The 20809-nt window shown below is 45.7% G+C and overlaps 2 protein-coding genes across 6 annotated transcripts in view; one reads left to right on the top strand and one right to left on the bottom strand.

Annotated features, from left to right (window-relative positions):
- Positions 1–2024, top strand: part of CNOT4 (CCR4-NOT transcription complex subunit 4) — an 83021-nt gene extending 80997 nt beyond the window's left edge. For all 5 annotated transcript variants that reach the window (XM_071551985.1, XM_071551986.1, XM_071551987.1 and 2 more), the window contains one exon: positions 610–2024. In XM_071551985.1, the coding sequence (XP_071408086.1) occupies positions 610–911 (302 nt within the window). In that variant the 3' untranslated portion in view covers positions 912–2024. The remainder of the gene's footprint in view (positions 1–609) is intronic.
- A 6498-nt stretch (positions 2025–8522) lies between these two features.
- LOC139669435 (sushi domain-containing protein 3-like) lies at positions 8523–16617 on the bottom strand. The gene is made up of 5 exons (XM_071549924.1): positions 16440–16617; positions 14880–15068; positions 12274–12409; positions 10279–10458; positions 8523–9940 (listed from the first exon to the last, which is right to left on the bottom strand). Exons 1-5 carry the CDS (start codon positions 16615–16617, stop codon positions 9700–9702), a joined length of 924 nt encoding a protein of 307 aa, XP_071406025.1. The 3' UTR covers positions 8523–9699.
- Positions 16618–20809: the final 4192 nt, after the last annotated feature.

Below are 20809 nucleotides of genomic sequence, written 5' to 3'. Positions count from 1 at the left end.
GTAACAGAGCGTCTTTTAGGCCTTCGCAATGCATGCCCGAGACCTTTGCAGGCAGTCAGGTGGAGCAGTGCTTTTCTGTGCGGTCAGTCTGTAGGTGTCCCTTCTGCTGGATGGCATGTCCGGTATGTGCGCCGCTGGTCCTGAGGTACTGAAGGCAATCACTGGACTTTGTTATTTAAAAAGGGACATACTCCACTTGTTTATAAAGCTCTCTTTTATAAGGCTGTCTGGTTGCATTTCTCTGTTTAGAGAGATTGAAGCATGATTCAGTAGGCAGAGTAGAAGGTGAAGCATGCAGGGTACTGGCAGCTTGGTGTGGTAAAATTATGTTGACAGGGATGCACTTCTTGAACAGGATGGTGAATAGAAAAATGTGTGTTTATGAAGAAGTGCTCTGAGAGTGAACTTTCTCCTATCTGGATACAACATTAAATGTTTTGTAGGCAGGGTGATTATACATAGTAATATAAAATGCATTTTCTGTACAAACTAATACTGTTTTTTCACTATTGCTTTTTGGTTAGGTTAAATTGACCTGTCCTCCATGCTCAGCTTATTGCTTCTAATCTGACTGGCCTGTATCCCTGTTTTTTTTTCTTCTTTCCATAGGTATCCCAGCCTCCACAGGAAACAATTTAGACAGCCTTCAAGATGACAATCCTCCACATTGGCTAAAATCTCTTCAGGCTCTCACAGAGGTGGATGGCCCCAGTGCAGCGCCATCACAGACGCACCACAGTAACCCCTTCGGCACACAGATCCCTCTGCACAGAGCCAGTTGGAATCCCTACTCTCCTCCTTCAAACCCCACCAGCTTCCATTCCCCACCTCCAGGCTTTCAGACAGCCTTCAGACCCCCCAGTAAAACCCCCACAGATCTACTACAGAGCTCAGCGCTGGATCGTCATTAGGAAAGGAGGAAAAAGAAAAAAGAAAAATAAGACCCAAAACGTTAGAAATGCAGGAAGTGTCCCACCCTGACTCCTTCCCATGCCCACCTACTGTTCCCTGTCATATCTTTCTTTCTGGAGAATCCAGTTCCTGATCAAACTTCCCCCCCCCCCAAATGCAATGCCATCACAGGGTCATGACCATATCTTTTCATTAAGTTTCTGCAGAACCAGTGTTTGGAATACACTGTTTGAAATATTTTCTAACCATTCTAAGGAAAAAAAAAAAGAGAGAGAGAGAAAGCAAAATGCAGTCTCAATGCCTAAGGAGCATATTACTGTCTTATGTCTCTTGTACATGAGTATTTCTGCCTAGTGGAAAAGTGTCAATCTGCAGTAGGAGAAAAAATGCAATGCAGAATCAAACGCAGGAACATGAAAAATTTAAAATAATTTAAATGTTGTTACTGACCATATGGGGCAAGCAGTGGCCCAGCATTTATTTTGCATTGTGTGGCACTACACAGGGAAATTGCTATGTTGGTGTTGTTTTTTTTTTTGGTTTTCTGGGGTTTTTTGAGCAGGGGATTTTATTGCATCAGTCAGAGTTTGAGATGAAGTGTGTTGAAAGACAAAACACTTATAGCTATGAGTAACTGGCATGTTGCTAGAGTGGTTTAAAGAGGGGAGAATAAGATTTTTGTTTAATTTTGGCTTTAGATTTAAAGTAAACTTTAATGTTTTAAAAGTATTCACAGATTTAATACCTAGCATATACATAATATAAGCAGCTGAAACACGAGTGATATTTACTTCAGTCTTTCTATCTCCTCTGTCAGTCTCTCTTTCTTTTTTTTTTTTTTTAAAAAGATTCACCTGATTAGGGCACTCTGGGATAGCACTGCATTGGGGCCACATGATCACCATCAGGAGCAACCTCTGACCTCCTCTGCCTGCAGCTTTTACTTAACCCTGTAGTTTCTGGACGTTTGTGCAGTATTGAAAAGACAGGAAAAAAGAAACAGATAAATAAACATGGTTATAACCTGACGCTAAAACTAAAACCAAGGAAATGTACCTCTTTCTTCAGAATTAAAACTAAAATCTTAAATAAAACAGAAAACTTGATGATGACTCCATGTTTGCTTTTTGGTTCTTTTAACATTGGATTTTTAATTACTGCATCTGGTCAAATCGTATGTCATTGCATATTTTGTCTTTTTTTCTTATTTGTCTAAACCGGTGCTACTTTATCATTGGAAATACTGCTTTGCATGGTAATTTCTGTACTGAAGGGTGGAAAAAGCATACACATTTTAAATTTTTTAAAGGGATTCTGTTGTCTTTACTCATGGCAATAGCTAGAGGCTGTCAGTCTCAAACTGTTGGTGGTGGTATCCTTCTAAATCTGAAGCATGAAAAACTTGTTTATATTTTCTGAATTAAATGCCAAGGTACTTGGTATAGATAGATAGCTTACAATAATATGCCTGAAGATTGTGGGAGAGAGTTCTTGTTACAGGTCCCTCTTTTAGTCAGCATCCTTACTTAAAGATGTAAAATATTATCACTGCACAACAGGGGATGAAGAGCTCTTAATGTACAGAAGGTCTCCAGTAAGCTCTTACGCTTCCAGGCATAGATACTTAAAACCAGCAACCTTGTAGTTGAGGTGGTCATTGATGTAGCTCATGAGGATGGTGGAGAGCCCGAAATCCTAGAGATGCCTGGGTAGGATTTCTCATCTCATGTGAGCTATATAGGTCAGTCTGGCAGCCTTCTGAAAGTTTCCTGCTGGCAGGGCAAGGAAGGAGTTCCTGCTGATCTACTGTGAACACCTAAATGGGGATGGGGGAGACTGGCATTTCATGGAGTGTGAGCAAGTCCTGAATTGATCACTGGACAGGAGCACCAAGTATTGAATGTGCATAAAGTGATTCTAAATACCCTGCTTTGCAAAACCACTTGGTGACTACATTCTTTTGCTCTTCTCTCACCTAAGTTGCCATTTTACTCCTGTATTTACTGTTCGTGTTATAGAACTGTAGGTACTGTTTCTGAATGGGTATTGTTGCTGAGTCACATGCCATGGTTACTTGGGAGAATGTGCACACCCTTTAATGCCAGTGCTCCCCGAAAAAGCAAATGGTGTTTGTGTCATCCAGCCAGCCCCTGTACAAGGCCCCTCTGTAACTGCTGGTGGTGAAAGGAGCAATGCAGCAAACTGGGAACAGCCTCTCCTGTGGCAGTGCCTGCTGGTGCTTCTGCACTGGGGATGCAGCCTAGCAGGAACAGTTTGCTGGAGGTGCTGGTGAAGATGTAAATGGTCTTTGGGTTGTGGTTGTATTTTTTGTCTCATCCCCAGTTGCTAGATATTTTTCTACCTTTAGCATTAGAAGGCTCCCCTTCCTGACCCTGAAAATAAGCAAGCCTCCTCCCAAAGCAGCTCTAACTGCTTTTTATGTACCACAGCAATTCCTGAAGCTGCTGCCGCCTTCAGTTTTTTATTAATCCCTTTGTTGCAGTTTAGGATGTGCTGCGGGAAACCTGTGCCCATGGTCTGCTACCACTGGAAAACATGCTTTAGCTTCTCAGAAGAACGCTTACTCCTGCTGCCATACAGCAGCTTGTGTGGTTGGCCCTAGCAACAAACCCCTAGCCTTCATGAAAAGACTTGCAACTAGAATATTTTTTTCTCATTAAGATGCTGCTTTCCCAAGAAAGATTTCTTGGTGGGTAACATTGGTGTCACAACAGTAAAGTATATCAGTGTTCAGATTGATGTGTTGGGTACAGCTTCTGCCACTTCTCGCCTAGTTTTACTTACTGCTTAATGTGGGTTCCTGCATCCTGCCAGTTGGGAGCCAACCTGGTATTTCACTCTGTTCACTCTCCTGAGGTGGTGTGTTGGGGTTTTTGGTAGTTTTTTTTGTTTGGTGGGTTTTTTGTTGATTGACTCTCTTCCTGTGGTAAGAAAATATCTACAGGATGCTTTATTGAAAAGAGATCACTGTGTCTGCTTTGACCATGTGATCATCTCAAGGCATGGTCTGTTGTTTTATAGATTGTAGGGACACGTGCAGGTCTTTCTTGCATTAAACAAAGAACAGTGCTTGATCAAAGGCTGCTGACTGAGGACTAGCAACACATTTGGTAGTGTCTGGTAATGAAGATGAAGCTGGAGGAAGAGGATGGGCCAGACTCTTCTTCCAAAATGAATATGAGTGTATGTTGATGGAGGGAAGGGAGTTGTTAGCCCTAAACATGTTGGTACAAGAAGCTGTGTTGCATTTTCCAAGAATTTGCAATTCAAGTGTAGTAATTTGAGAGTCAACAGTGCTGGATCAATAGTAAGAGTTTCTGCCTCTGGGGTTTGGGGTTTTTTTTGTTATACTTTTTAGTATGTAACAAGTGAATAATGTTTTTCTAGATTACAGCAAGGAATAAAATGTCACCTTCTAGGTAAGGTGAAGAGCTATTGCATAAATACCTTTTTCTTTTATAACTTCTATTTCCTAGTTGCAAATCAAGTGTTAGCAGGTATGTGCCATTGTAAATGAAGTGTCTTGACAGGGCTATTTTAACCGTACTTAAAACACCATTGCCAAATCCCATGACATGACAGTTTTTAATCATTAAGTTTTTTATTTTACTTCCTGAACTCTGAACATTTTTCATCTCCTCCAACATAGACTCTTGTCCAAGAAGTTTTTTTCCTGAGAGACTTGTTTAATCCTAAGTGTTGAAAATGTTGGTTTTCAGAAAAATGGGGTGGTTTGCTTTGGTTGGGGTGGTTTTTGGTGGTTTTGGCTTCATGTGTTTTTGCTTGCTCTGTTTTAATTTGGGTTTTTACAGTTTGGTAGAGCTGGTCATGCTGCTGTGGAGATTTTTGGCTTTTTTTTTCTTCTGGTGGGGTTCAAAGGGTCATACTTCAATTTCCATCATCACCCTTGCAAGGGAGTTTGGAAAAATATCCTTGAACAGTTTGTATAACCTGGGTGCTTATTGGTTATCCCTCTGCTTGGGGCATGTGGAAGTTGCCTTAAATTGCAAAGGAGTTTGGAGCTGGTCTCCAGCACACGTAAATCCACTGCATGGCAGGTGTTGTATTGCCTGGGACTGAGTCCCCCTGGAGAAAGCCGTAGTGCTGGAATAAAAAGTCACTGCTCAGAACCGAGGTGGGTCAAAAAACTAGGAGGAAGCACAATGCCTAAAGGGTTGGGGGACTGGAATTGTCACCAGCTGTCCTCGAAGGGTGTGTAGGTACTTTTAACTTCTTAAGGGGAATAAACTCCTCCAGTCCAGCCAACAGTGACATCAATTTTCAGTGTGCCCAGAGAACATAATGTGAAGTGCTGTTTGGCATGAATCCATGCTTTTAAGTGTGGTGGTTGTTTTACATCTCCTCCACCAGCATGTGGCTGCATGGCTTGCTGTGGAAGTGCTTTTCACTTCACTGGTCTATGGACATCTGTTCAAGCTGAATAGCTCCTAAAGAGGAAAAAGGTGAAGCAGCATCATGGTTTTGGGTTACAGTGTAAGAAAAGGTGTAGCCTTAGTATGCTGCGATCCACCTGCAAGAGTGCTGTAAATGGGTGAAATCTTCATCTTCCCTCCCTTCTGGGGCTTGCCTTTGCCCTGGGCATAATGCTGTTAGGTTTATGTGGCAAAGGGAATGCTCTTGAGATGGAAATTGCCAAATGAAGTAGTTGCTCTACCAGTATGGGGCACTAGAGTGAGTTGCGAAGATGCAGGGGTCTAATTGCTACATTGTGGAGGTTTGAGGTTAGGTGGGTGATCCTGGCAGCTACAAATTCATTACTAGCTTTGCTGATGTGAAGCACTGATTTAGGGTGGTCTGATGCAGTGACTTAGGTGTGGAAGTCATTTGAACAGAGGTGGTGTCACTGTGGAGGAAAACAGTATAGTAAAGTCCTTTTTAATCTACAGCCTATGGGAGAGTGATCTGCCTGATGTGTGGAGGTCAGGAGGTTGTGTCTCCTGCAACACAGATGAGTCAGTGGGATTCGGGCATCACATAGTTACTGTCTCCTGTGAAATCTTGCTAAATTCCTATTGCTTTTCCCCAGTTCTTAAACTTAAAAACATAGTATGTTCATTTCAGAGATGCTTAGAGAGGGGGTGGGACTTGCTTAGCTCTCTCCTCTTCCTACCAGCATTTAAAACATTAGTCTGGAAAGCTTGTACTGGCAGAAGTTGGCCATTCTTTTCAAGTTCACAGTGAATTTTCTTTTTGAAGTTCTGTGGCTTTAGCATTTGTACCTTACAGATCCCAGCATTAGCCTTGCCCAGATCTTTTGAGACAGTCTGGGACCTCTTATGCCAGTGTCAACAGTCACAGGAGGCTGGTACCTTCACTGGAGAATTTAAAGTTGTGACCAAAGCTTACTTAGTTTTTTCTTGATAAGCATGCAGGCTGAGGTTTACAGTGTGGAGTCTGAAGCTTAAAATCCTGTTTAAAGAAAGAAACTGAGTGCTTTCTGTCATTGTTCAGACACTCAGCAGAAAGGGACTGCTTGTAAGGTTGGCCTGCAACAGAACTGGCAATGCGCTGGCCTTGCGGCCATCTCCATCCCTCTTCAGATAGTTTCCTTCACTTCCAGGGTCCACTTCTCATGTATATAATGTAAATAAATAAAATAAAGGTGATAGCTAATGTACTGCATTTGATGTAGTGATAGGACAAAGAGGGAATGGCTTGAAATGGAAAGAGGGCAGGTGTAGATTAGATACTAGGAAGAAATTCTTCGCTATGAGGATAGTGAGGCCCTGGAGCATGTTGCCCAGAGAAGTTGTGGAAGTGCTCAAGGCCAGATCAGATCAGGCTTTGAGCAACCTGATTTAGTGGAAGGTGTCCCTGCCTATGGCAGAGGGGCTCAAACTAAACGATCTTTTAAGGTCCTTTCTGACCCTAACCATTCTATGATTCTATGTTGCATAAAACATTACAATTCAACCTCTTAGAGCTTCAGCTTCCAGTAGGGAGGCCAAGATCTTGAACAGCTGGAAAGCCCCTTCCTTAGCATGGAGAAAGCTTGTTGTCTAATGGAGAGGGCAGCACCTCACCTGATGAAGAAAGGCTGGGTAGATGGTGGCTCCAACAGGAACCGCTGAATATGGCAAGAATGGATGGGACTGTAGTCTTACCAGGTTTGCATCTTCTGGTTTGCAAATTCCTTAAAGCTTCTGCATAGTTGCCTTTCTTCCCCTTCCTCATTTGGTAAATAAGTGCAAATACTGCTTCTTGTTGCCTTACTGATGGTGGTGCCTTCCTAAGTTGAAACTGAGTGTGGCTCTTACACTTCAACTCAGCTATTTGCTGTCCTGGTCCAATGAACTGAGGGATTGGTAGGGAAACTTGTAGTAGAGCTGGAATTCCTTCCCTTAACCCCTAATTCTTCTGTTGGTTCTCCTGCCACTTGAGATGACTTTGGAGGAAGACCTGGCTTTGTTTTTTCTTGATGGAGGAACTTCATTAAGTCTGACAATGTTTTGGGATCAAATATTTCTATTAGGAAGATGAGCTTTGCACACATGCACAAAAAAAAAGTCAGAAAAATGTTACTCCAATTAATTTTTCCAATTTTGTCATTTTTTAATACCAGTTATACAAAATCCTTGTTTCAAGTTGACAGTTTTCTCTTTATGAAAAACTACTGTGTCAGTTTTTTATTGAAAATGATAACTTTTTGTTCCATGACACTTCAAAATAAGCACCTTTCTGGACATGTTTGACGAAGTTTTTTGTATCTAAAATGTGCATCGTTTCAGATTGTAGTGAAAGGACGTGTCAAAGTCTAATGTTACGTGGCAAAAAAAAAATCTTTGTAGTGAGATTTCTTCTAGTCAATAAAACATGACAAGGGAGAGGAACAGTCAAGGAAATGGGGAGGAAAAGCCTCATTCCTATGCTCTTCAATTTCCTTTCTGGTTTTGTCCTGATTTTTAAAAGACAACTCCTTCCTACAGGAATAAGAAATTGGGGAGCACTATTTCCTGCGCTGAATTCCTGGCCCAGAAACTTATTTTGATGAAACAGAAGTGGAAGCATGTTCTGTGGGTATGGCACCAATGTACTTGTGAGAGCCCAAAACACCTATAGCACTGTGTCCAAATTCACAGCTGGCATATCTGCGTGCACAGCAGCTTTTCCATGGGGAGTTTGGGCAGTATTATGAACATCTGGGGGGGACTGAAGAACAGCTTACCTTGATGCAGGATTATTCCCCTCTCTGTGTGTTGGACCTTGCTGGACAAAGGTGGAGGAGATAAAAGTAAGGGTTGGAAGTAAGCTGAAAGGAAGCACAGAGCAGGTCTTGTTTTCCCCGTCCACTCTAAGGCTTCAGTTGCGTTAGGACAATGAAAGACTTTTTCCTTCTCATGGTGCAGTTCCTGGTAAATGGCCACTATGAGCATAATCTTTTTCAAGTGATCTGTTAAAGCTTTACCACCTGCTCTGTCCCCCATTGAAGCCAGCCCCAAAACACACTTTCCATGGCTTAGTGATGTGCAAAGATGACATAGGAGGTGAAATTGAGATAGATTCCTTTATTGTTATTAGAAAGAGAAAAAACAGTCCCAACCCCCTTTTCAGGGAGAAGTGGCAGTGATTCCAACATCTGCTTTTGTCTTGTCTTATCTCAAGGAGGTGCTACCTTGCACTTCTTAAGGCTTCTGTCCTTGAGATGTAATGCAAATGACAGAAATGAAGTGAGTAGACTAAAACTTCCCAGCCTTTGTAGCAGGATTGTTTTGAATATTGCAGTTTGCGTCCTTGAGCACTGGTTGGCAGGCCATGCTTGGGATGCTCATTCCCGGCCCCACACATGCACCAGTTCTTGGGGCTACCGCCACCTCCTCTGACTAACACTGTAGCACCTCCCAAGACACAAGCAGCATCTCTGTACACACATGATGCCACAGTTCTCAACAAGCCCTGTATGTGCAGAGTGCCTTGGGCATGCTATGGAGGCACAAGTCTGTCCTGTAGTGCAAACAGGGCTGAAGTGTCCTGAAGCTGCCTGGCCAGGCTCTGCATGTGCTGCCTAGAACCGGCCCCTGTACTTCCACCCAGGAAATTCTGGACAGAAATAAGGGATCATTGCTTTCTGAATACAACTGATGGCACTTGGGTTAGTTTTTGGGTTGTTCGGGTTTTTGTTTGGCTGGGGGTTTTTTGTTTGCTTGTTTTTTCTCAGATGTGCTAGGTTCTCTGTATTACAGATAACTTCATGCTTTCCCCTTGGCTGGCTATCTTTGCACACTTGTCACGGCATCTTCCAAGTCTAAGATTGATTGGAAATGGGAGGGTATGGTGAGTTCTGAACACCAATGAAAAATCCTTTAAATCTCAGCCTGTATTTCAGTGTGATAAATTGTAAATGCTTCTAGTTATTCTTGGCTCCTGCTTAACTGGCTGTCTTCACTTTTCAGCCTTTAAAAGAGCTCTAAACAAAAGATCAGACTCATGTTCAAAACCTGAAAGTCTGCATATACTGTCTATAGGTTAAGCTGGAGCTGCTCGGACTTGGCTTTATACATCTTGCCAAAATGATCAAGAAGCTTATAACCCAGAAACTCCTGTTAGAAACATGCGCTGCTGGACAGGGGAGGGAAATAAAAGGATTATATATATTTTAAAAAAAATCTTTCAATATGAAGTGTCGGATTTTCTCCATTTGAAAACCCAGGTGTAGTAATTGGCTCTTGTGAAATTCTTTCCTGAGTTCATGGAATTGATAGTGTTAAAAGAAGAAAAGGAAAAAAAGTCAAATGGCAGCTTAAGGTTTCAAACCGGCATCCCAGTTTTGCTGAAGACCTCATGTTCCTCGTAGCTTCTGTAGTAGAGGGGGACCAGGTCCCTGGGGAGGTCGGCATGGCAGGCCAAGGTGGGCAGCAGGATGTTGTGAGGCAGCTGGCTGGGCAGGGCGGCGATGGGTCCTGTGCTGGGCTGTAACACCAGCTGGGGTAGAGCCTGCACGTCAGGATGCCAGCTTTCCAAGGGCAGCTTTGGCTGGTTTTCAGGGCTACTGGTAAAGGTGAGAGGGAGAGAGGGTAGTAAGAGAGGGCTCCAGTACTGGTGGGAGCCCTCGGCCCACCCAGCGGTGCTGAGGCAGGGCAAAGGGGAGCCCTGGTCCTCTGCCACATCTGCCCCTTGCAAAAGACAAGGTGCAAGGGTTTCATTGCTGTTAGGTGCTAGGTGAGGAGTGTATAAGAGGGTGAAGCAGGGGATTGACTGCCCAAGTAATGTGAGCTTTTACAGCTGGCTGCTCCTGCCTCCAGGTAGTCTTGGAGCAGCCCTTGCCCCTGTCTGAGGAGCTTGGGGGGGCAGTGGCAGCGAGGGCAGGAGGGAGGTGCTGAGCAGTACCTTTGGAAAGCTACGTTGCTGCAGCCTGCGAATGCCCCTGGGAACATGGAGCTGGAGAGGGCTGAGAGGTGGTAATCACGCCGGTGGTAGTGTTTCAGTCTTCCAAAAGCATTCCTGCCCCTCTCAGGCATGGAGGAGTCATGTTTCCATCCTCCTCTGACTTTCCTCCTGTGCTGCTGCCTGCAAGATGGTGAGAGATACCCATGCAGATGCTTTCTTTTGCGCTTTCTGGGCTGCCTATTTTAATTTAACTCACACCATGGAAAGGTCTGGCGTGTTTGTATCCTAAAGCAAAGCTGTCACCCAGTGGTTTTGACCCCTTTCCTCCGCTCCTGGAGGAAGGCACTGAAGTTGTTTCAGCTCTGCAAGAAAAGGAGTGCTGACAAGGCACCAGCCAGCTCCAGGAAGAGCAGGCCAGTGGGGAGAGGTATAGCTGGTGCCTGCTGAGACTGAGATGTTCTTTCTTACTTGCAGGGCTTTTTTGCTCCTTGTCCCCTTCTAATAATACTGAATTTGGCTCTCAGTTAAAGCTGCATTCCTAGCTAGTAGGTTCCTGCATGGTCCCTGTTGCTATAATCCCTTTCCCAGGATACCAAAGAAGTCCTCCTGGACTGTAGGCTGGGAAAACAAGGCAGTGCTGCTACAGAGGTGATGCTCTATGAGTGTGGTCCTGATGCTTCTGCTTGCCCAGTCCTGCTCCCCTCCCCACCATGTCTTCTCTCCCAGTCCTTTCCAGAGGAGAATGCTCCTCCTTTTCCCAGACTGGTCTATGTGCAGGCAGTTGCACTGAACTTAGAAAATATATTCTACCAACTATCCTCCATGTATTGTCTGTTCCTGTCTTCCTCTAGTATTGGGGAGATATCTGTAAATCACCAGGCTAACAGAACCACAGAATAGTTTGGGTTGGAAGGGACCATTAAAGGTTGTCCATCCCCACTGCAACGAGCAAGGACACCTTTCCACTAGGTCAGGTTGCCCAGAGCCCCATCCAATCTGACCCTGGATATTTTCAGGGATGGGGCATCTACAGCCTCTCTGGGCAACCTGTTCCCATATTTTACCACCCTCTTTAGAAAAACAGTCTTCCCTATATTCAATCTAAATCAAACACTCTTTCACTTCAAAACAGTTGTTGTCCTGTCACAACAGGCCCTGTTACAAAGCTTGTGCCCATCTTTCTCGGGAGGCGCCCTTCAAGTACTGGAAGGCTGATAAAAAATTTCCCTGGAGCCTTCTTTTCTCCAGCCTAAACACAAACTCCCACAGCCTTTCCTCACAAGAGAGGTGCTCCAGCCCTCAGCTCATATCTGTGGTCCTTTTTTGGGCCTTATTACAACAGGTCCATGTCTTTCTTACATTAGGGACCCCAGAGCTGGATGCAGTGCTGCAGGCAGGGTCTCACCAGAGTGGAGGGGCAGAATCCCTTCCCTTGACCTGCTGCCCACGCTGCATTTGGTGCAGCCCAGGACATGTTTGGCTGTCTGGGCTGTGAGCACACAGAGACGGGTCACATCCAGCCTCTCATCCACCAGCACCCTGAAGTCTTTGGCAGGGCTGCTCTTGATCCTTTCGTCCCTCAGCCTGTACTGATACCAGGAGTTTCCGCAACCCTGGTGCAGCACCTTGCACTTGGTCTTGTCAAACCTCATGAGGTTCCATGGTCTCACTTCTTGAGGTTGTCCGGGTCCCTCTGGATGGCATCCCCTTCCTCAGGCATGTAACAGGAGCTCTCTCAAATCGCCAGCAGAATCCTCACAGCTGGAACCCCCATCGGAAGTCAAACATACCCTGGCTTTGGAGCAGCGTTTTAACTTTTTTTTTTTGTTTGTTCCGGACGTGTGAGAGGAGGGCTGTAAAAGGGAACCCACAAATGTGTCCCTGTGGGCGCAGCCCCCGTGTCTCAGCAGATGGCAGCAGCGCCTCTGCTTCAGCTCCCGCAGCCGCTCCTCGCTGCTCCAAAAGCTACCTCACCGCCCCCCTCTCTGTACTCACCCCTCCCGGCTCCTCCTCGCCCTGTCCCTCCAGCAGCAGACGGCGAAAGAGACGGACAGTCCCAGGATGACGGCTCCGCTCAGCAGCGAGGCGGCCACAGCGACGCGGGAGCCGCTGTCCGAGCGCTGCGAGGCGGCTGCGGGGCCGGGCGGGGCCGTCAGAGGGGCGGGGGACACCCTGCGACCCCGCCGCCGCCCCCTCGCAGGTAACCCCAAAGTGATGCTACAGGGTATTCATTAATGACCACTGTAACAGTCACGGTGCGCGGGGGTGATGCCACGCCGGCTCAATAAACCAGAAAGTTAATGAAAAAACAAAAAATCATCTTAAAACTTCGTAATTCCCTCAGATAATTAATATAAGGTGTTTGATGTGTCTTGCATGAAGCATAAAGTAGGAATTAAGCCCCAAATAAGATAAAAGAAATAGTGATAAGTTGGTTTTTCTTTTTTTTTTTAAACTTTTTTTTAAACCTGGGACATGCGTTTTTGCTTAAATATTCCTCGGGGAAAAGGTTAAAAAGGAAAAAAGTGCAAAATAAGAAGAATAAAGGATAAAAATGAAAAAAAAAAGTAAGGAAGTTAAAAAGGGGAAAAGTTTAAAATGGAAGAAAGTTGGGAAAAAAGGGAAAGAGTTTAAAAGGATAAAAAAGTTATATAGGAAAAAAGGTGAAAAAAGTAAAAAAACTAAAAGGGAAAAATAGTTTAAAAGGTGAAAAGCAAAAGAATGTTGAAAAGGAGTAAGGAAGCATAAGCATTTGAAAGAAAAATGGGCTTGTGAATAAAAAAAAAGAAATGTTGATGACATAATCACATCATCCTAGAATGGTTTGGGTTGGAAGGGAGCTCTAAAGGTCATCTAGTCCAACTCCCCTGCCATGGGCAAGGACACCTTTTATCAGAAGAGCCCCATCCAACCTGACCTGAAATATTTCCTGAGGTGGGGCATCTACCATCTCTCTGGTTTTCCACCCTCATCATAAAAAATAGCCACTTCTTTCAGAATTTTCTTGGATGGGTGTACAGTCCCTCCAAATCTGTGATTCCTACCTGCCATAAGACTAATGTCCAGAAAAAACAGATTAATTACATAATGATCAAATCCTAAAGGGAGCCTAAATGATGTTTACACTGTAAATGTTTAAAGTTAGGGAAGCGGCTCCCATTCCAAGGGCAAAATAATATCAAAGAATTTGCTAACATTGCAAAAAAATGGTATGTTTAGGCTTTCAAGGTAATAAAATACAAATTCAAACCCCCAGCTTTAGGCAACATGCAACATAAGCAAACTAAAATTTCTGAAATTACAGGGGTTTGGGTTTAAATAGAACAAATAGATAGGGATTTTTCCCCCCCTTACAACTATATTAAAATGTCTTTATTTTGGAGAACCCAAGGGGTGATTTTAAATTTTGGAGGTTTTTTGATTTTTTTTTTTGTTTGACCCAAGTTGTTTGCTATCGAGTTTTATGAATGTTTTACTACAGGAATACCTGTAACCTATGGCAACAAAGTCCATTGCTCTTATTTTGCTGGGTTTACTTTTACGAACCAAAGATACTCTGACTGTGTATCAGCAGGTTTTCATGTTTAAAGGACAAGCTGCCTAGGGTGGTGCTGAGCTGGTGCTGAGCTGACGTACCTGCAGAAGTATCCTGTGGTTGCAGCACTTTGGTTCCTAATTTGATCTATGTGAGATGATACCTTTTTGAAATGGATTTGCTTATCTTGTGTAGGTGAAACAGCAAATGTGAATGTGGCAGACCTTTCCCTTTTTTTGGGCTGGCTATTGCAGCACAGGTTTGCCTGTAAACTGTTTCAGAAAACACCTCAGGTCTTTGATTGTCATTCATGTGTAGGCTATATAGATAGCATTTACAACTTCTGTGGTTTTGCTTGCCATTGCAAAAGTATATAATTTTCCTGAGGGTAATTTTCCTGAAATTATTTTATGTATGCATGCAATGCACAGTGTGTGAGAAAAAGCTTTTAAAGCAATATATTTTGTTCCTTTGATGTTATAATAAACACATTCCTTCGATGAGCTTGCACCACAGAAAATGTAAGGTCCATTTGCAACTGGCACATGCTCTGCATGTGTGTTCATGAACAGCCTGTGCTGGGTTATTGCAAAGTTCAGTTTTCCTCTTTTGGCAGTGCCCTGGAGTGCCTGTGCCTGCACCTGGAGTCAGGTGTCAGCTGGTACTACATTTTGACTCACCCTGATGACTTGTGCACCAGTTAGTGGGAGTGAGAGCAAATCTGGTTATCTGCTGAGGTAATCGCAGATGAATTCACCCTCTGGCAACCCCTGTCTTAGGCAGCTCATGAAATGCTGTTGCAGTGACCTTGCTGAAGCATGGCATTTCACCTGTGCTGACCCCGACCAACTGGGTCAAGCTGGACTTTCACTGTCTCCTTTTGGGATAGCTGGGGCACCTCCTCTCCTCCTGCCCTTGCCAGCTTGGTCAGAGTGAGGGAGCCCCCGTGTGAGAGTCAGATCTGCACCTCCCCTTCTGAGTTAACAATGCAGTGACGATGCACTGGCACCCCAGTGAGACCCTGTAAGTGGGCACAGGGGCTGGGTCACACCAGTGGTCTCCTTACCCTGGCAGTGGGGTGGGGGGTGGCTCCAGGATGAAGTGCTCTCCCGGCGGAGGCAAGTGAGCCTCTCGCTGCCCATCAGCTGGTACCCCTCCTGGCACCAGTACACGAGGACCGAGCCCAAGGAGACGCCTGAGCCTCTGTCCACGTAGTAGTATCCATAGCGTGGCGGGGGGAGAGCTGTGCATGGCACTGGGGGAGAAGGGGAGATGTTAAGTGCAGGTGGTGACAAAGGACCCCCTAGTGATGCTTTTGAAAAGGCTGCCTGCCCCCTGTTCCATGTCTGTTGGAGCTGCAAGCCTCTGATGCTTTTTTTTTAAATTTTGTTTTTTTGGTGTGTTTTTTTTTTTTTTTTGCATAGTCCTAAAAGAAAGACATAAGGAAGTCTGGCAGCCTTATCTGGAAAATAAGTCTTTCAGTTAAAAACTGTCCTATGTGAGCAACTAGTTAACAGGAGAAGTGGGACTGGAAAGGTACAGTGTGCAGAGAGTAATTTTTAGGAGTGCAAGGAAGAGGATGCGTATTTTTGAATATAAAAGTATTCTGGGATAATATTGTTGGCTTGAACTCAAAGCAATAAAAATACTACTCTGTGCTAGAGAGAGATAATTTTTTTTTGTCCCAGTCTATAATTTTTTTATATTTTGCAACCCACAGCTATTCAAAGCTACTTAGTTATCCTACTTAGGTCATCCTTTCTGCATTCAGCTAATACCTGAGGAAAGCCAGGCACCAAAAACAATGACAGTCGGACTGTGTGCTTGCAAGAAAACCCCAAAACCTACCACAAGGCCAAGAAAATGTGGATGAGTAGATTCTTGTGTAACAGGTATCATAGGTATCAATATCCTAAATTAAAGGAAAATGCTCTGATCAATTCTAGTTTAACCAAGTTTAAAACCTGCAGGCAGAAATGTGCTTTATCTAGCTTAAGGGAAACTTGTGGGGAATTATGAGTGAAACAGTAAAGATAATGTGAGAGAGAGGTCTGGTTTGCCTCTGCTTTTGCTGAGATGACGTAGGCAGTCACCCTACAGCAGCCCTGATGCCGTGTCCCACTTGCTGGGAAAGTGTGTGCTTTGCTCTGGGAAGTGGATTAAAAAAAAATCACCCACAGCACTTGGAGATTATTTTTGCTTTTTTTAAAAAAACTCGATTTCTTCCCAAGTGTCCAAGTTCAGCCTCTAGGGACAGGGATGCGTTCAGTGCACCTTTACCCTGGGCAGGGAGCTGGCCCATCATGATATGCATAGAGGTTAACATGGAGGAGTTCTTTACTCTCAAAGGAAGACAGTCAAGCATGGAATTTCCTTCCTGTGCTTAGTGACTTTGCTTCTGACACGGCACACCTCTCCCAGATCACAGAAGCTGCTGTAGCCATAAGGACCACACAAAGCCTTTTGGCCCCTATACGTGCCCTGTGAGTGTCTCTATGCCCGACAAGAGAAGCACCATTGGGCCTTCATCGACACATCCCTGTGCCCTTTTCACCCTGCATTCCTGCACAGTGGGGCCCCAAGCAACCCTGCAGAGGGAGAGGTGGGAGATCACTCATTGAAGTACCTGAGATGTTGCTGTGCACGTCGGTCCCATTGGCGACGTCTCTGGGTAGCCCCTTTCTGATGTGTCCTGCACCGGGTGAGGCGGTGCTGGACCCAGCAGCATCACTCCAGGCAAAGCTAAGGCAGCTCCAGGGCAGCAGACAAAGGGCGATGCTTTTCCTGAACCTTTGTCCCATCATGGTTTGTGGAAACACGGCACTATCGGGTGCCTGGCAAGCCCGAGTGCCTGCAGTCTCTGCGTCTGAGCAGGAGTCAGCTGGGGTCTTAGGGCATTAAGCCTTGGGCAGCAAAGCAAAGCAGCTGCACTTTCCCTGGGGCTTGCCTCTCCTCTGTGTCGGCACAAGTCCTGTGTCCCTGCTCCTACCACTGCTAGCCCTGCTCTGGCTGCTCAGCTGAGCAACTCCAGAGCCCCACAGAGACAGAAACCAGATGTGGGAAAGGGAGTGAGAAACATCAAACCCTTGGGATCCATCCTTTAGAGCTCTCACCTGCAGGGACTGGCTGTCATCATCTTTCCAGGTGCTGGAGCTGCACATTGGGAACTCTCCTCCTCCTTCCCCTCCTTTTCTACTTGCCAAAATCCATGCTTGAGCTCACTACTGAGACTGTTGTGCTGCAGACTATCCAGTGCTCATCTCTTTCCTCCTGCCAGAGCCTAGGGCTGATTTTCTGTCAGCAGCAGTGGAGTGGGATGTAAGCCATGGGAATCAAAAGGGTTTCATAGCAGCAATTCCACCAGCTTTGCCACTGTGGGAACTGCAGAGAAGACTGTTCTTCCTTTTCCTTGGATTTCCCTCTGCTTGGCATATCTCTGCCTGTCACTTCAGGCTCTGGTGTTTTATGATGTTTATAACTGGAGGGACTGTAGTAGCAATCAGCTCTTGACTCCTGAAATGTAGGTTGTTCTTACCTACTCCTATTTGCCTGGTCCCTTGTGTGCACCCATAAAGAGAACAGGTGCCCCATATTGCCTGAGCACTTGAGACTGTGTTATTTTGGAGCAGGCAATGCCTTTGAACCAGAGCTTTCCCCAGCAGCCAGTACACCAGCTGTGTGACTAGCAGGGCGACTTTTGGAGCATCCCCTGCTGCAGGTGTCGTCTTCCCTCTTTGCATTCGCTGGAGCTCCCCTGACCCTGCAGGTCTCCTTTGCCCCTCCTATGCTGCATCCTTGCCTGTCCTGGGGCAACCCGGGTCTTGCTGCAGGTCTGCCGTGAGGAGGGGAGCTGTGGCGCAGTGGTCGGACCTTGCTTGCCATTCCTCCCCAGCACTGGAACCTGCTCCTGCTCCCACCCGGGGTTCATAGTCCTCCTTGAACTTGCAGAGACATTTCTTTTCACCTCTATGGGACTTTGGATATGGGAATGCCTTAATCTTACTCTGTTCTTCCATCTTTCAGACAGTCCTTTTTTTGGCAGTGCTGGTACCTCTGGGCTTCTCTCCAAGGAATTTATTTGATTTCTCAGGAAAACCTGTTTCAACCTCTCAGAACTCATAATGATCTCGCTCAGAAAATACTTTAATTTCTTCACTTTTCTGGTTAATCCTTCTTAAACAGTGAGCTTTCCTTGGCTCCCCTTGGAGAGCAGACCAAGGAGGTGTTTTTCTTCCCAGCTCAGTGAATATTACTGGTTTGTTGGTGTTTTCTGTTTTCCTTTTTCTTTTCCCCTTCTGACAGCAGAGATTTTGCTGTTTGTTTGTGCAATGAAGGTAAAAGCTTTGAGGCAGGCTGGGCTGTGTAACAGTGTAACACTGATAGCAGAGGAGCTGGCCCTGGGACATGCCCTGGGTGCAAATCCAGGCATCTCCCAGCAGCTGGTAGCTAGGATGCAGCCAATCCCATGGGCTTTGGGAACACACCCAGCCAGTCTGACAGGACCAACCCTGAAGTGGCCCCTCTGCTGACCCTGAATCCAGTGTCTGTGCACCTTCTTCCTGCCAGGGGTTATAAGCTGGTCCCTCTGCTGCTGATGGCTGGAGGACAGTGGGAAGGGGCAAAGGCAGTCCCCCTCCCTGCTGCTGGATATGTCCTGATGTTAAGTAGCTGGGGATCGAGCGCATGCTTCAAGCATGGCCTTCAGGAGTTGGCAGCAGTAAGTCTTGTCACGTGTGCCAGGGAATGAATAGGCTCAGCAAACCCCCTGGAACACAATAACCACGCTTGTGCTCAAAATGCTGAGTAGATGACACGGATTATTCCTTTACTAATGCTCTTAAGAGCTAGTCCTGGGACTGAGGGAAATAAAGAAGCTTATTATTACAAAATCAATATCCTGCCAGAGTGGGATTTCCATGCTGTTCCCTGCTTCCTGCTTTACCGAGGTAGTCACATGCATCAAGCTGGGAAGTTGGGCACTGGGCCCTTCCTGCAAGGAATGACTCTTGGCTCAGGAGAGGAGCATGTCCAGGACGTGGCACTGAGTGCCATGATCTAGTAAATGGACTAGAGTTTGACCAAGGGTTGGACTCAATGATCTCAGAGGTCTTTTCCAACCCAATTGATTCTATGATTCTATGATACCTTTGAGGAAGGCAAAAAGGAAGGGAGAGATAGTGGGGAAGCTGGTGTGGCCCATGGGCTATAGCTCTCCCAGCTCCAGGGTCTTGGCTAGGGTTGTCCACCTTCTTGGCAAATTCCCTGTAGGTGATTTCCTTCAAGGGCTGCTTGTCCACCACAGCAGCCTGCAAGGCAAAGCTTAGCTGATGGTTTTCAAGCTGGTGCATATGTCTCTTGCACTTACACTTGCACTCAGATCTCTCTGCTGGCTGATGGGGACACACTGAGGGCTACAGTGGCATTTCCCCCATCCTCTCTTGTGCCACTTTGAATCTTTTAAATCTTCCCTCTGCATGAATGCACTTAAACCTGCAAGAATGTCACCTTGTCCTTGATAATATCCTCCAGCCTCTGCTCTACAGCTTCAAAGCAGGAACCCTGGCTGGGATCAATTTCTGGAGCTCTCATCTGATCTGTCCCACAGCCTCATCAGGCCCAGATGCCCCCAACCCTGGGGATGGTGCACAGCTACCCTCTACCTTGTCCCACCCCTGTGCCCTGCCTCCCCTCATGTTGATGCAGCCAGCCAGTAAAAGCAGCATCCCCCTTCCTACAGCACAGTCAGCCAAGCAGAGGTGTGTTGTCATCAACATGGCACCATGACACTGGGATTTCTGCTTTAATCTCCACTGGGTGTTTTTCCATCCTGTCACGGCCCTTACCCTCATAATACTGTTTTCCTGGTTTTGGCACAGCTCTTGTCAGCTTTGCAGTTTGCTGTTTTGATGACAAAAGCACCAGCCCCAGAGAAGAGCAAGCTCTTTTCTAGGTTATGACATGAGGATGTCTGGAGGAGGATCCCTAGAGGAGCACAGGTAGATGAACTGCAAGGGAAGGCAGAAAAGGGTGCACAGTGCTCTGCCTTGGGGCATTTCTGTCACTGTGCAGCCCATGGTTTGTCCTGCATGGTAGGCAGGAGCAGCCCTGCATGGAGCCCATGCTCCTCCCCTGTGACTGACCCCTGGCAGCGGTGGGATCAGGATCCATACTCAGGTGTGAGAGACTAAAATATTAATGACACACACAACTGGCCATTTGCAAAATCAGCAGGTGTTTTGCTAAGGCCAGGTTTGCACCCTCTGATGGAAGGGGAGGAGGAGAGTTTTAAGGTGTGTGATGGTGAAACCTCTGATCAGCCCAGATGCAGAGGGAGTGTGCACCCACTACCAGAGGATGACCACAAAAACTAACTTTTGTTTAGCAACCAGCTGGATTTTGAGATAGATGAGGGAAAAGGGCAATAAGAAGCAGATCCTGCAAGGTGGGATGATGTTTTTTATCATGTCAGTGTCACTTCTGGTGTGACTCAGGTATAAAACTCCCACCTCCCTGGGGGATGTATTGGGATATTCACACATAGGCCTGAAGGTATTCGTCCCTTCTGATAAGACATAACTGGCTCATCTACACTGGTGTGAGAAACAGTGGTCTTAGAAGGGGTTGTAAACCATCAAAAAACCATCAAAGCCCCCCTAGATGCCCCTAGACTCTGAGGCCTTCCACTAGAGGACTTCATATGATCCACAGTGTTGCACCAGACAGTATAAAGTTCTCCCTGCCCACAGGAGGAATCTGGGCATTCCCACCTGAATCTTACTATATATTAACCCATTGAACTTTTTGTTTTACGGGCCTTCCCCACTCCTGACAGATCAAGACTATGACCATCACTTTGACCAATGGACATCTAAATTGCAACAGTCAAGTCTTGTCTCTGGATCCATGGGTGGTGATGTTTTTCCCCTCCATTATCTACGCTTACCCTTTTTTTCTTTTCCTTATGTATTTTCTTACGTGACATCTTTATACCTTTAT

The sequence above is a fragment of the Pithys albifrons genome, chromosome 3, assembly GCF_047495875.1.
Source record: "Pithys albifrons albifrons isolate INPA30051 chromosome 3, PitAlb_v1, whole genome shotgun sequence".
Taxonomy (NCBI): Eukaryota; Metazoa; Chordata; class Aves; order Passeriformes; family Thamnophilidae; genus Pithys; species Pithys albifrons.
The sequence above is the reverse complement of the archived record's forward strand: the minus strand, read 5'-3'. Positions and strand labels throughout refer to the sequence as shown.

Coding starts and splice junctions, on each gene's coding strand:
- LOC139669435 (XM_071549924.1), bottom strand. CDS start 16,617: ATGATGGGACAAAGGTTCAGGAAAAGCATCGCCCTTTGTCTGCTGCCC. Junction 15,069..16,439: donor CGTGCACAGCAACATCTCAG/GTACTTCAATGA, acceptor CTTCTCCCCCAG/TGCCATGCACAGCTCTCCCC. Junction 9,941..10,278: donor AGCAACGTAGCTTTCCAAAG/GTACTGCTCAGC, acceptor CACCTTTACCAG/TAGCCCTGAAAACCAGCCAA.